At 42.2% G+C, this 16,514-nt stretch overlaps 1 protein-coding gene across 4 annotated transcripts in view; it reads right to left on the bottom strand.

The window, feature by feature from the left end:
• The window catches only part of DIAPH3 (diaphanous related formin 3), a 449,656-nt gene extending 433,613 nt beyond the window's left edge, over positions 1-16,043 (bottom strand). For all 4 annotated transcript variants that reach the window (XM_040991319.1, XM_040991320.1, XM_040991321.1 and 1 more), the window contains exon 1: positions 15,799-16,043. In XM_040991319.1, the coding sequence (XP_040847253.1) occupies positions 15,799-15,966 (168 nt within the window). In that variant the 5' untranslated portion in view covers positions 15,967-16,043. The remainder of the gene's footprint in view (positions 1-15,798) is intronic.
• Between the last annotated feature and the right edge of the window lie 471 nt (positions 16,044-16,514).

The raw sequence follows: 16,514 nt of genomic DNA, 5'->3' as shown, positions 1-16,514 counted from the left end.
AAGCACAGTAACTTTACACTGAAAACCGCCTCATTCTAGAAAACAAGTAAGCAAGGGTTGTGAGGAAGTCAGTGACTTACAGCCACTAGTGTGTGAAGGCAGCTGATAATCCTAACAACCTGGTGCAAGTTACTAAGGACTGGAGGACCTTCCAGGAATATAAGGACAATTCTCCCGTGTCTGTTCCTGTGATTGCTGATGTTGCTTTGCTCACAAATTATCACAGGAGGTAGAGCGAAGCTGGGGAAGTATATTACCATCATTTCACCAGAATAAGCTATCCAAATTATCTTTCAGCACTAAGTCATTATGTAGAAGACAATCCCTAAGAAATATCTGGCTTCCAGGTAAAGACTCCAAGAACTATACACAAATCCCTCACATGTAACTGTAGGCCAACACCATTTATAGGCTGAAAGTGAACTAGAAAAAGATAAAGCTGCAGAGAGAAAGTCTCAGCATGTGTCCTCCAAATCACTGCAAAATTCTGGCCATGTCTGGATGACCCTGGTCCTTAGATACAAGATATGAGGACAAAAAAACAAAAAGCAAAAATCAGATGAACAAGCCAAAAAAGAAGTAAAGTTGTCCAACAGTGTGCTAAGACCTAATAGAAACTATAAAGCAGCCTACGCACACCCATCAGTCCAGTACAGGTTACAAAAACTTCAATCTTTAAGGAACCATGAGATGAGAACTATAACAGGTCCTAATCCAGATTCCAGATTCACATTAAACACTACAGAGAGGACAACGGAGTGGATCATATCAACAACAGACACAAAGCTTTTCAGATGGAAGCTCTAACATAAAAGTACACAACTCACTCGGGAGTTTTAGAAACTTGTATGGATCAAAAATAAGAGTTCAGGTAGAGATTGAGAGGTTCAGGTGAGAACTACAGAAAAGGACAAATTCATAAAAAAATTATACCCTATGCTATGTCCTCAAACTATGGATTAAAAAATAGAGAGAGAGAGAAGGTGAAGGATTCTAGGTAGACTCACTAAACATAATTGTATTTCTGCAAAATTTCTTGTGATGTAATGAGATTGTTACAGTAAGCAGGCCCAGCAAGCAGGGCCACTAAAATCAGGAAGCTCACAAGAGAAGCCAGCAGGAAGACGTGTGACGAGAGAGGCCACAAACACCAGGGCTGCAGAAGAGGGACTGCCACAGGAAGTGACCAGAAAGCACAATCTAACTTCCTGAGTAGCCAAAGGATAAGGAAAAGAAAGAACAGGTTTCAGCCATGGTTTCAACTGTGGTCTGCGTACTAAAATGTTAAAGAGGTCAAAAAACTGGGAAGTCAACCATTGGGTTGGCCAAGAGCATTTCTGAGGAATGAGAGAAGTGAAGGCCAAGGTTGGTAAACTGGTGAGAAGCAGCTCAATCCCTTCTCAGTAAGCACACCGACTTTTCACCAATACCATCGTAATAGTAGCAGTAAGTTCAGGGATATTTTGTACTTATACATTGACACCCATGACAACAAAGCATTGAATGCACTGTACTACAGGTACTACTGTTTTCATTTCACATGTGAAGGAAAAAAAAAAATTCTCCAAGGTCACACAAATGCCAAACTGCAGAGGCAGCATTTAAGCCAGGACATCTCCAAAGCCTGAGTCTTTAAAGAGCATCCAGAGTCTCTGGAAATCAAAGACGAAGACCTCTGCCAAACTCCGCACATTCAAGCTTTCAAGGATAGCAACTCAGGGATGGAAAGTGGCTGCAAGAGAAGAAGAGCAAGCAAATGAGAGAGGCAAAGGGTCATGGGAAAGTTGGGAGAATGGACTGTTTAGTTTTCCTTATGCCTTTCCTATGTATTTGGAAAATGTGAGCATTCTTCCAGGAGGGGGATTGTGAAGACTGAAACAGACTTAAGAAAATGGGGCTGGACTGAGAACACTGAAATAGGGCTGAATCTTAAAAAAGAAGACATTTCTCCTGTTGATACTGGAAGAGAAAGCATTAAGTATGGTTGCAGATACAGAAGATTACAGCAAGCTGAAGCAAAATGCCTTCATTTCCTCTCTGAAAGGAGTGTCAAGGTAAATGCTAAGATTCAAGGGTGATCAGCTCTAAGGTCTATTAAGCAATGCTGTGGCATGTTCCCAAGCAGAGAAAAAAGTGGGAGCTTTAACATTACGCTCCGAATATCATTAAAAGGAGACAAAAGAAAATACAAGTCATGGTTTCCTCTGCAGGGGAGGTGGGGAGAGACTGGTGCCTTAATTGGTGATCTAGTAAGTTTCACTTCCTACTCATACTCTGTTGGACATCTTAAAAGGCAGTGAGATTACTTTTTGAATTTTAAAAATTATTTACAACAAAAGGAATCAGGCCCACAAATGACAGAAAGAGGGTAATAAAGGTCTGGCTGCAGAGAAGCTGAACTGAAAAAGGAGGTGAGCAAGTAGCTCATTAGCAGCCAAGCCTCTCAAGCCAGAATGCTCGTATTCAGATCTATGGAGCACTATTTCCAGATGGGGTACCTCCACCAAGTCCCCTAACCTGTTCTGTGCCTCAATTACATGTGCACTAAACAAGAATAGTGAGAATACATAGCTGAAAGCCTTGTGTTAGAACAAAGTTATAAAACAGTGTGCAGCCCATGGCTGGAGCTGCACAGATATAGCTAGAGCAGCAGCTTAGAGGATCCACAGACCTTCAGGACTAAAGGCAGCAGACCACATGGTTGGGAAGGGTGTCCAGCAGGATGCGGGCCGGTGCAGCCAGAGAAGTTGGCCAGGTTGCTCCAGGTTTAGTGCTCGGAATAACAGAACCTCTGTTCTTTATTTCAATACTACCTTATTTAAGTTTGCAGAAACGTGGAATTGGAAGGTTTGCAAGTTAAAAGGAAGCTCCAGGATTGTGTCTGTTAATATGATTAAAACATGATTAAAATGATTGACATGATTAAAACATGATTAAAATATGATTGACAGCAGGAAGCATACAAAGGAAGGAAGGAAGGAAGGGAGGGAGGGAGGGGAGGGGGAAAGAAGGGAAGGGAGGAGGAAGGAAGAAAGGAAGGAAGGGAGGGGAGGGGGAAGGAGGGAGGAAGAGAGGGGAGGGGGAAGGAGAAAGAGGAGGGGAGGAGAAGAGAGGGAAGGAGATGGGAGGGGAGGGGAGGACAGCTATATTTAAACCCAATGACCAGATAGGTCTCTGTAGTCTTTATACACCTTTACCCATCATCACTAGAATCTGATATAAGAAATGAACATTTAGGCTACACAAATAACATTTAAAACATATACAAATAACATTTTAAACATATAAAATCCATGAATGGATTAATGAACCATATTGTGGAAGTTTCCAGAAGACTTTTGTACAGATTCGCAATTTACCAAGCATTCAAATATCTACTCTTAAACACAAGCTCATACCAGGCACAATTTTTAAAATAACTCCCAAAACCTTAAAAACTGAATAAAATAAGTATAAGCAGACTGAAGATAACACATTAATAACAGCAACATAACATCCTCAGAAAAAAGATTGGGTGAAGTTAGAACATGCTTTTAATTGGAGACCATCATTTTTTATAAAAAAAAGTGAAAACACCACATTGAATTTCTGAATGCAGATTATGTCCATCACATTTTTCATGTTCATTTGTCAGGCTGTCAAATTTTTCATTAAAAATGAATTATAATTGTCACTATGATCTGAATTCTTGCCAAGATTTTAATAAACAAAAACAGTCTAATTCTATACTAAAGTCCATAATTAATGTTACCAATTTGCAAATATTTTATTTAACAACTGAGTGTTACAAAGTCCAAACAAGCAGCCGACCTCAGGAAAAGGCAGCAGTTACAGGATAAACTACCCTCATCCTAGAAAGATTCATAATAAAATTAAATGAATCAATATAATTAATCCTTACTTGTTACTGAAGGTTTCTACATTATAACTTCTAGAAGTAAGTTATGGTACCATAATCAGGTATTTAACCACCTTTACTTCATGAAGAAGTGACTATCTAGGTACATCCCAAGTCTCTCACAGCACACAGAATGCCCTTATTTATACCACTCACTTTACACTATAGTCCTCCCACTTTTTCAGTAATTAAGACATATCACATCCTTGAGTGCAACACAGTAATTAAGATGACACTCAAGAACAAGGAGATCACAAAACTACTGGGAATAACTTCCATTCACAGACTTACTTTTAGGGGAAAAAGGTGATACAAATTGAAACCCGAAACACACATACATATAAATCAAAACTGAAGTTAAGGGGCCAGCATTGTAGGACAACAAGCATAGCCTGTGACATGACATCCTATATATGAAGCACATTCAGTTCCCAGATACTCTTTTTTTAATCCAACTTATTCCTAACACACCAAGGAAAGCAGCAGATGGCCCAAGGACTTGGGTCCCAGCCAAACAGTGAGAGATCCACATGGAGTACTAGCCTCCTGACTCCACCCTGGCAGTTGTAGCCATTTGGAGAGTAAACCAGTGACTCTCTCTCTCTCTCTCCCCTTCTGACCAGACTTTGCAAGTAAGTAAAATTAAATGATAAAATTGAACAATTAAAATTAAAACCAATAAACCAGCCCTGTATGCCTTCACATCAAAGAAATGAGGAGCAGGGGTCGGCAGGATGGCTCAACCACTCAACTGGTTGATCTTCCCACATGGATGACAGTTTGTGTCCTGAATGCTCCACTTCCCATCCAGCCCCTCCTTATGGCCTGGGAAAACAGTGGAGGATGGCTCAAAGCCTGGCAGCCATGTGGGAGACCCAGAAAAAGCACCTAGCTCCTAGCTTCAGATTGGTTCAGCTCCAACTGTTGCAGCCTTTTGGGAAGTGAACCAACAGACAGAAGATATTTCACTGTCACCTCCTCTCCGTAAATCTGTCTTTCCAATACAAATACATAAATCTTGAGGGAAAAAAAGGAAGGAAGGAATAAATAAATGAAAAGCAAATATTATGAGGAAAATATAAACAGGAAGTGAGAAAACATCCATTTCAATAGAATTTATGTTTTATTTCTAAAGATTACAGTATTGCAACTTTGCATTGTACACTATTTTGAAACACTGAATAAGTCTTCTGTTATTGACACTCACTAATCACCTTTATCTCATTACTACACAAAGGTGGACAACCTTCCCTAGTTCACACACTCTTCTAAATTCCAAGTTACCTCTGCATGTTTCACACTGTATCTGCAAAGCCATTCTAAAACCTCCAAGTCCTCATGACTTTTTTTTTTAATTTGGGTGTTTTTTTTTTTTCAAAACGGTCTAAATCACTGGAAGTAGAGTAACTATATTCTGGACTTTGAATGGCCCCTTCTATAACAATGGGCCCATCTGGCACTTTGGTGACCACAGCAAGCATTTGTTTATATGCACTGCCAATATGGTGCCCCAGGGAGTAAAGAAATCTCATGCCATATCAGGCTTTTCAGAAGCTCCTCCAATTGGCCAGGAGATAGTTTTTCAAAGACTGCATATATTCTAAAATGTCACCATGCCCCGGGTCATGCTCTCAGGGGTATGCTAAGCTAAATCTCACAACAAAGAATGAACACAGAGGCTGGCAGTGTTGCTTCTAGCTCTCTTTGCTGTTCTTCATTTCATAAAATGTATTGAAACACGTCACCAAAAGAGATAAACTGCCAAGCATATACGTGTTTTTTACCATTAAACTCAGTAACATTGATTTAGTTTCAGTAAAACATTATCATCAATCACATTAAATTAATGGTGTTGTTAATTTGAAGTTTATTAGTTTTATAGTTTTGTGTTGGATTTTATATGGAAATCTGTTTTAGTTTTATAGTTGTAAAAGGGCCATAAGCATAAAGTTATACTTGGCTTTATCTCTATGCATATATTAGTAATATTTTTATTATCATATTATCATTCAGCTCTATATCAGTGTATCACAATTTTTTTCTACATTTGGGTTAGTTTTCTTTACAGGGTGTGTGTGTGTGTGTGTGTGTGTGTGTGTAGCTTTTATTACACAAATTTCACAGTTGAATAGGCTCCATATTACAAAGAAGCAGTCCTCAAAAAGCCTCAGAAAAGTGCTCTAACCATTCAGCCATCAGGTCAGAATTTGGCATTAAAAAAAAATAAAAGAAAGAACTTAGCATCAATACAGAAATGCAGCTGTCACTAGACATGCCAGGACAAGAACTCAGAATACCTTTGGCCTCAACTACATCACAGTGAAAAAGCCTGATTCTATTAAGATTCTCCAAAACAAGAAAATTATTCAAATAACAGCTGTTTGCTTGCCATGACCTAAAACACAGATTTGTTTTTAGAAATTTTATCTATTAGAACAGCAGAAAAAATTATATTTACACAAGTTATAATGAGATAGGTACTATTCTTGATCTTTAACATATTTAACTTTTTAAAAAGATATTTATTGAAAAGCTAAGTTATTGAGAAAAGAGGGAGAAACAGAGAACTCATCCATCCTCTGATTCACTGCTCAAATGGCTGCAATAATTGACGAGGGCTGGGCCAGGCTAAAGCCAGGAGCCTACTATTTCATCCAGGTATCCCACTTGGGTGCAGACACAAACCTTCATCCACTGCTTTTTCAGGCACATTAGCAGGAAGCTGCAGCATAAATGGAAGTCAGGGCAGTAATGGTTGCTCATACAGGATGCCACTGTCACGGGGAGCAGTTTAACTTGAAGTGCCACAGCACCAACCTGACACTAACTTTCATTCAACATGAGAATCCCGATTCACACATAAGAAAAGGAAGCACAGAGATTACATAATTGCCCGAATTCACACAGCTATTAGGCGCAGTACAAATCACTGCTTATAAATGCCATTCATAAGGCCTCTTTGACCAAATGTGCTAAGAGGGAGCAGACATGTGGCACAGTGGTTACACCACATCCTGTATCACTGTTTAGTTCAAGTTCTAGCTATACCACTTTCCAATCCAGCATCCTGCTAAAGTACACCTGAAAGGCAGCAAGGAATGGCTCTAGTATGCAGGCCCCTGCCACTAACATGGGAGAACCCATTAGGTATAGGCTTCTGACTTCAGCCTAAACCAGCCCGGGATATTATAATCATTTAGGTCATGAAATGGGAAAACCCATTAGGTTCTAGGCTTCTGGCTTGAGCCTAAACCAACCCAGGATATTATAATCATTTAGGTCATGAAGAGCAGATAAGGAAATCTCTCTATATATATATCTGTCCCTCTCTTTCTCTTCCTGCCTTTCTCCAGCTCTTTTCGTTCCAAAACAAAAAAAAAAAAAAAAATGAAAAACAGATAAAAATAAATAAACTGTAAGAAAGGACAGCAGTGAGTCTTTTAAAGAATGACATCACCCCAGCTGCAGGCAACTGCTTAGGTTACCTTGTAACTGGGCATGTGTTATACCAGAAGGCATATCAGATCAGGCCAAGGCACCCACCCACATGGGAGACCTGAGCTTGGATAAGTACACTGCCTGCCACTCACTGGTAAATGCAAAAGTTGGGGCTGGTGGAAATGCGTGGCTGGGCCAGGCTGCAGTACCCATTTAGGAGTGTCAGAACAGAGGATGGGCCGTACCAGACTGGGCCAAGCATGGACTACAACACAAGAGAACCGATCTGGAGCAGGTTCCATAGCGAACTTGTGGGCTTACCTCTGTGGGACTGCAGCATCCACCAGGTTGTACAGACAGCTGCAGACAGCTGCTGGTAGTGACAGGCTGAACCAGCCTGGCCTGCACAACTCATCGAAAAAGAACCCACCTGAAGCTCGAGAAGCAGGACCAGGCTGGGCCAGGCTGCAGCATTTGCCAGCACATACTAAGGCCAGGATTGAGGGCAGACCATGGCATGCATGGCCACAGTACCCATCAACACATATGAGATGCAGGGCTTGGAACAGACTTTACAGAGGAATTGGGGAATTCCTCTGTGGACTAAAGCTCCTGTTGGGAAGCTCAATGGCCAGGGCTTGTAGCAGGCCAGGCAGGACAAATTAAAGCATTTGTGTGGGCTTGATCTATGGGCAACATTGATTGGGCCAGGCTGCAGCAAATGTAGGCAGGCACAAGAACCTCGAGAAGGTGTGGACTGCATTAGAGCAGGCTAGGATAAAACACTCACCAGCAAGAGATAAAACTGTGAGTGGATCATGTCAAGCTGGATTGAAGCACCTCCCAGCACATGCAAGAACTGGGGCTGGGAACAGGCCTGGTGGAAAACTGTGCGCATTTTCCTCCTGGGCTGTAGCTCCCGCTGGTCAGCATGAAAGTCAGGGCTTGGGGCATGCCATAATGGTCAAGACATCAGCACCCATCAGCATACGTGTGGGCCAGGTCTGAGGACAGGTCAGACTGGGCTAAGCTACAGCACCCATGAGTATGCACGAGAGCCAGATGGGATATGGGACAGATCAGACTAAGCTGCAGCACATGCTAGCACACACAAAAACCAGAGCTGGCAGTGGCCCTAATGAGGGCTATTGGAGGTTGCCCAAACTAGGCCACAGGACCCACTGGTGTGCATGAAGACCTATGGCAGGCTGAACTGCGCTAGGCTGTAACACCCATCAGATTTGAGTAAGAGATGGGGCTGGAGCAGGCAACTGCATCCAATAACAAGTGTGTTGGCTGCTGCAGGTGACAGACTGAACCTGACCCTGCACTAGCTGGTGCATTCAGGAGTCAAATCAGAGGTCACCCCAGAAACCCAAGTGAGGTTTCTTGGTAGTCTCTCCAACTAGACAACTGGACCCAGACCCCAACCACAGGGAAAATCGCAATATATATGGTCCAACCTTAGAGTGCATGTGTTGGAACTGGGCCTCTTTAGTAGCTGATGAATGTGCAGTGGAGAGTATGCCCAAATGCAAACCAGGGACACCTAGGCCAGCAGAGGATGTCAAGTGCCTCATCAGAGGATAGAGAACAGAACAGGTTGGACCAGTCTCTTAGTCAAGCTAAGAGTGGGGATGCACTAAGGTGGACTTGGTCAGCCAATAGACCTGCAAAACACGTTCTCAACCCTGGTGCAACAAAACCAACAACTTCTCAGAACTACCAAAACCATTCAAGTGACACCCTAAGAACACCCTTTCTCATGTCAGGGTCTCTAAGGCATTATAAGCATCCTAGCGTGCTGATGTAGTTTGGCAGCAAGAGTGGACCCCTCCCCTACCTCCAATGCAGACACAGGAGAAAAAAAAATTAAACATCTGTCCCGCCCCTTTTCCTCCATACCTCAACCCTCCCACCCATTTCAGAGACCCACACAACCTCTCAACTACGTAAAAAATCTTAAATAAACTTAAATTAAAAAAAAAAAATAACATTGATGGCAAGCATTTCCAGATTAGTCTTCACTAAGTACCTAGTGATCTGAAGTTAAACACCAAAACTTAACTTATTTAAAATCCTAAATCCTCCTCTAAGTTGATAATGACTGTTTGATTTGCCATTTGAGAAAAATTACACCTGATGGTAAGGTATTTCAATGCCATCCCGCTGCTGCTAAGAGAAAAGTTACCTTTGTAGAACCTGTTCAAAGAAAGCTCATGCTTTGATCCTTAATATCCCATGAAGTAAAAGGTTATGCTTAATCTATATTTTATAGATCTAAAAGTCAAATTAGTTTCTAGGATAAACAAGCAAAAGTGTGAAGGTAAGCATATTCTTTAGCACCCACTTGATTCCAGGTTTAGAGGATACTATGTGCTGAGTTAAAGACAATTACATTACTGTAATACGTGCCAGGTTTTTTTCTCATATTATTCTGCAAGCATAAACAAGTTATACACATGTTAATTTACATTCCATATAAAAAGCCAATTTTAAATCCAATTTATAAGGCAATAAATACATAAAGATTCTAGGACACCGCAATAAAGTTATGCCATAAAGTAGAGTTAATTCAAGACAACAATAATAAAAGCATGACAAATTTCCACATTCCTCCAACTGCACAAAGGTGTTTCAGGTAACATCTGTTCAGAGGCAATTCCTCCACGACAGACTAGATGAGATGCAGGGTTTCACAGTGTAATGAATGCATGTCAGTTTGCTTGCTTCATAATTAAAGACACAAGTCTCAAAAGAAAAAGCAATTAAGCCTTACTCTATATCTGAAGCAATCATCCCTACCCCCACCCTCTCTTTCCCCTGAAAGAAAAGACGCAGAATGATCCAGAAGTCTCCATGGCATATTGCACCTACTTTGAGCAGCTAAACAAACCCTCTCAAAAAGCTATCTGTCATAGTTTCTTCTGCGTAAAATATATATTAAAACAAAAAATTACTTCCCCTGCCTTATTAGAAAAGGAAAGACTGACCAGGAAACAACAACAGTGCCATGAATAAAATGACCTCACCTTCTTTTGAAGGTGGCAAATTCAAACGTGTTAGGTACAATTTTGACTTAAATAAAACTCAGATGCCTGAGGCCTTCAACAAACATGACATCTCAATTCTTGCTACTTAAAGAGGAGCATTTAATAAAGAAGTTAAAAGAGCATACAGAAATCACCTCCATCTTCTTCCACTTCCCAGGAACTATAAACCTGATACAGCAAAGTTTTGGTTGTTGTCCCAACTGTTTACTTTTGGTCACAATTTGGTTATCTAGTATCCTCGCCGCTCTCCCCAAATTCTAAACCTTCAAAATAACACAGGTAGAGATTTAAAAGAATCCAGTGGCTTTCAGTGTGGTACCTCTCAAGGTGATGCCTGCTCTATTAATTTTGTATGGCAGCTGCAACAAATCACCACAAACTTGCTGGCTTGAAACACAAAAATTCATTCTCTCCATTCTAGAGGCCAGATATCCCAAATCAGTCACCAGGCCAAAATCAAGGTGTTAGCTGAAACTATTACACCTTTTTTCTTTTTCTTTCTCTCTCTCTTTTTTTTATCTTGGGGAAGGGAGATGGGGGAAAAGCAATAGGGTCACATGCATAGGTTCCAGGAATTCAGGAGTGGATATTTTTGGAGGGTCATTATATAGTCAACAATACCCTTAAATTGTGTATTCACTAAAGGCATTGTTAATTTTTGTTAACAGTTCCTGGATAAGAGAAGTAAAGGCTTAAATTTCCATAGTCAAAGAAAAACACTATAGGACCACAATTAAAGACGTGTTCTCTGAAGACACACTGCCTAGGTTCAAATCCTAGTCTCTCCAGCTGCCAGCTGTACGACCCTAGGCAGCCTCGTTTTTGTATACTTCAGGTCCTTCATATGGTAAATGAAGCAAATGATACTACCTACTTCCTAGAGTTTCTGTAAGAAGTGAAGAAGTGCATATCTACAACGCACCTACAAAGAGAACTTGGCTCCCCCATGAAAAGTTGACTTATTACTATCAATGCCCAAACAGCACATACATGGTTATTACTGAACAGGGTAAAAAAAACACCTCTCACAACCTCAACTTAAAGTGGTGCAATTATTTAATTAAGCTGATCTAAAAATAAGTCAAATGGAAATTGTTACATAGAAGACTTACACTAAAATCTATGAGAATTTTTTTAAAAGATTTACTTACTTTTACTTGAAAGTCAGAGGGGAACAGAGAGTTCTTCCATCCCCTGCTTCATTCCCCCAAATGGCCACAACAACCTGAGCTGAGCCCATCTGAAGCCAGAAACCACCTGCTTCTTTCAGGATTCCCAAGTGAATCCAGGGACCCAAGGCCTTGTGTCATCCTCTACTGCTTTTCCAGGCCAGCAGCAGGGAGCTGGACAGGAAGTAAAGAAGCCAGGACCGGAACTGGCACCCTATATGAGATATCGGTGCCACAGGCAGAGGATTAGTCTGGTACACCACCATTTCAGCCACCTGTGAGTACCTTTAATGCACACTCCTAATTACAAAAGGAAACTCTACACTAACTTGGATCAACAACATACAGGCCTCTTTCCAAAGGACTGACCTAGACATGGACCATCCTCCCAGAAGCCACCCATCCTGCTCTCTGTCTGGAGGGGTACACTGCACGCTGCTGAGAGCAGAATGGGAATCTCAATGTCACAAAGGCAACAGTTCTGTTCCGTTCTGTTCTATTCTAGAAGAAAACGGCACCTCAAGTCCAGGTTCTTAGGATGTGGCCTGACAGCAGACCTCAAGTTTCTCAGTCCCACTGAGTTCTACCTTCCTGCCCGCAGTCTCCACCCGAGAGCACACCTTGCCCTCTCCACTTGCTCCAGTGCCACTCTGCTCCTCAGGACTTCTGGCCAACACTGCCATATACATTGTAGGATCTATTTTCCACTGAACTGACTGGTTCACGCAAATCACAAGCAGCTCATTCATGGAGAAGCAAAGCTATCACATTCAAATGTCTGCCCTGCACACTTACTAAGGGAGAAGGAAATTCTAGACCACAAACTCTGTTAACTTTATTCCCAAATAATGTGAAGGCTACATCTGGACATCCAGGAGAAAACATGGTGTGCTTTAGGTGCTTTAGCAGAGCTTAGGGTAAGACAGGATCTCAGTGAGGACCAGAGGTCCTGCTTCCTTTAGGAATGGAACAAGTGCCCAGTTTACCCTTGGTTCTACCAATGGCCTGCAACTCTAAACAGTGTTCAAAATACTCAACACGTACATTATACTGATCTCTGTCACATCTCCACTTTACATTGTTCTACTGAGAAGCAGCCAACGGGGGCTCAGATAATGACTGGGTGTCCAAAAGACATTCAGGCTAACATCACTGCATCCCAATCAAGAAAAAAGCCAAGGCCTGATGTGACATCCAAGAGTACAGCAGCCTGTTCTATAAAATATTGACTCATTCAGGAACCACTGGAATCAGGTGGCCTCAAATATCAGGTCAATTTAAGATGACACATGCCCAAACTGTCAAATAACAAGAACAGCTAAGTAGGAATATGCATTCGACCTAGCAGTTGGACCGTGATCCATATTCAAGTATGTGGATCAAATTCTGGTTTGGTTCCCAATTCTAACTTCCTGGTAATTTGGACCCAGAGATGGCTTCAATAGCTGGGTCTCTTCACCCTTGTGGAAAGCTGGGATTCAATTTCCAGCTCCCAGTTTCAGCCACAGTCCAACTCTGGTTAGTGCAGACATTTACAAAGTAGACAGAAGTTATTACACTCTCTCCTTGCATCTCAAAAAATAAATTGTTTAATGATATAATAATACAAAAAGAAAAGCAAGCAGGAAATAAATGACTAAGAAACAACAGAATGCCTAGGCAGATTTGAAAAAGCAAATGAAGCTTCTCAAATTAAAAAATAAGGGCTAGGGTCCAGTGCAGTGGCCAAGCAAAGTACTCGCCTTGAACATGCCAGGATCCCATATGAGAGCTGGTTCTAATCCCAGCAGTCCTGCTTCCCATCCAGCTCCCTGCTTGTGGCCTGGGAAACTAGTCAAGGATGGCCCAAAGCCTTGGGACCCTGCACCCACGTGGGAGACTCAGAAAAGGCCCTGGTTTTGGATTGGCTCAGCTCTGACCACTGCGGCTGCTTAGGGAGTGCATCAACGGACATAAATTCTTCCTCTCTGTCTCTCCTCCTCTCTATATCTGACTTAGCAATAAAAATAAATAAATCTTAAGAAAAAAAAAGGCTAGGAGTAGGCACAATAAATTGGTTAAACCTCCACCTGTAAGCACTGGGACTCCACTTAGGCATTGGTTCACATCCAGACTGTTCCACTTCCCATCTAGCTCCCTGCCTATGGTCTGGGAAAGCAGTAGAGGATGGCCCAAAGCCTCGGGACCCTGCATGCATGTGGGAGACCTAGAAGAAGCTCCTGGCTCCAGATCAGCTCAATTCCATTCACTGTGGCCATTTGGGAAACAAGCCAGCAGATGGAAAAATCTTTCTTTCTGTGTCTCCTTCTCTCTGTAAACATATCTTTCCAAAAAAATTCTTTTAAATAAACAAAATAATGGCTAAAATCAAACATTCAGAACAAGTCAACTGCAGAGTAAATATAGCTGATAGAATTAATAAACTGGAAGGAATAGCCAAAGAAATTACCATATAAGCAAGATCCTAAATTAGATTCAGAGATTATCAAGAGTCTAAATTTCTCCCGAATTAATTTTGAAGCAATGACTCATGACTTCTCCCAAAACCAAAGAATATTACATGTTTATTAGATATAGAGCATGGAAATATTATCTTTTAGTTATCATTTCATTTTTACAATAACCCTCTTTACAAACGGCATGTAGAGACAGTCAATAAGACATACACAAGAAGTGAAAGACCAGAGCTGCATTACGTTCTAGCAGGTTAAGCTGTCATCTGGGGGCAGTTGCCTTGTAACAGATTAGCAATTCAACACCCTCTGCTTTGCTTCAGATCCAGCTTCCTTCTGATGTACTGGAAAACCAGCAGAAGATGGCACAAGTCCTGTGTCCTGCCATCCAGGAGACCAGGATGAACTTCCTGGCTCTGGGCTTCCGCCTGAGCCAGCCTCAACAGTTTGGAGAGTGAATCAGCAGATGGAATAACTGCCTCTCCCTCTCTCTGTCACTGTGCCCTTCAAATAAGTACATTTAAAAAAAAAAATTAAATTAAATCACTACAAAGGCTAGAACCCAAGTCACCTGATGTATCCTTCAAGGATATCCTTCAATAAAACTAAACCTGATTATTAACTCAGAAGGATTGTGTCACAGAAAATCACATCTCCTAAATAATCTGGACCTTACTAGATAAAAATGGAGTAAGAACATTAACCCAGAGAGTAGACAAAAATTAAGAAAAAAACTCATTGCCTCCTAAGATTCTTCTGTTGGGCTGAACCTGCCATTGCAAAGTTACCTTTAGGCTATTCATTCTTTCTATAGGTCAAGGTAACAATCATGAACACATATTGGGTCCTTTTACAAAATGTCATCGTTTCTATGGTCCTTTTTAATCTTAAGTTAGCATAATTCACACTGCTTCTCCTTTGCAACATTGCATTTCATAACTCTGTTCTCAACTTCTAACAAACCTTACACTTAGCACCTTATTCACCAAACAGTATTTCCTTAAGTTATGAATCACGAATAAATTCTTCACAATGTTTACTTGTGCACAAAAGGCAGATCACATACCATCATGACAGAAAGTTTTCCTGAACTCAGCAAAACGAAGGGGTTGGTATTAACTGTTCAATTGTTGGCCTCACTCGCCATCAACCCTGCCATGGATTTATTTACACACTCAACCCTCAAAGGAAATCAGCATCACTACCTGGTCACTTACTAATTGATACCAACAGGAAGACCTACAAGGTGCTAATGACGACAGTTCCCTTTGAATATTACAGCAATTAAGCAAAGCAAACCGGCAGAGCGAGTCTGAAATTTTTAGAGTTCTTTCCAAACTGAACAAGACATTCTTTAGCAATGACTGACCACATGCCCTGCCAAGTTTTAAAGTGAACCGTTTCCACTTGGAAAACTGCCGTTTACCTTACAAAAGTAATCAGGGGATTAAACCATTAAGCCGTAAGAAGGAAAAATGAAAGCCACATGAAAGTTGGCTTTCATACGGTTTATACCGAGATACATTAGGGAATAGGGGAATAGGGAATAGGGGAAAAGTTCGACATTAAAAAAAATGCCAAGTGCACCTAGATGACTTCAATACGTATGCATTAAAACTGCTTTTCACTTGAGCCTTCAGAAATCGGGAAGAACACAAAAATCAATGAGCTTGTCATAGCATGTAACTGGAACGGGACGCTGTGGCCCACCAGGAGATCGGCAGCTCCGGATATCTAAAACAGAATGTTATTGCCCCAGCCCCAGCCCCGGCCCGGGAGACACTTACAAACTTGGGCCGTTTCTCCCCCGGCTCCTCGGGGCCGCCCGGCGGCGGAGGGTGCTGAGGGCCCTTCCTGCGCGGCATCTTGCGGAGAGAAGCTGAGCAAGGGTAAGCAGGGCCCGCGGCGGGGCCGTGTCCCGCAGGGGTCAGCAGCCGTGGCCGCTGCCGCTCCATCCTCCCGCACAGACTCAGAAAGCCCCGAGCCGAGGTGGAGTCAGTCGCCTTCCCGGTTCCGCCGTCCGCGCCCTCAGGCCGGCCCAGCCCCGATCAACTGCTGCAGACGGGGCCGCTGCCAGCGCATCCGAAAACTCCCGCCACCGGGGGGCGGCCCCGCACCGGCCAATCCCGAGTCGTCTGCTCAATGACACGCCAACGCACCGCCCCTTCCGGGCTGACTCAAACGTGATTGGCTGATCCTTCCGTACATTTCAACCCCGCTTCCCGCGCCCCGCCTGCAAACTTGTTAGGGTCCTGGCTGTTTCACCTTACAGAACGGCAGGCAGGATTGGAGTTAGGAAGCACGGAGAACTCATTAAAAAAAAAAATCATCGTATGCCTAGATTTATTTGGATTTTGGAGACGGGCTCTTTCAAAACCAGGTGAAGCCAGTTGTGAGCCTGCTTTTGAGTAGCGGGAGGGGAGTTGAAATCATTTGCTAACTTCCCTTTGGAGACTCAGGCTGCGTGAGCGCAAAGGCCACTTGGAAAGGTAGTTTTAGATTC

This window comes from Ochotona curzoniae, unplaced genomic scaffold (assembly GCF_017591425.1).
Source record: "Ochotona curzoniae isolate NIBS_2020 unplaced genomic scaffold, NIBS_Ocur_1.0 contig_64, whole genome shotgun sequence".
NCBI lineage: Eukaryota > Metazoa > Chordata > Mammalia > Lagomorpha > Ochotonidae > Ochotona > Ochotona curzoniae.
The sequence above is the reverse complement of the archived record's forward strand: the minus strand, read 5'-3'. Positions and strand labels throughout refer to the sequence as shown.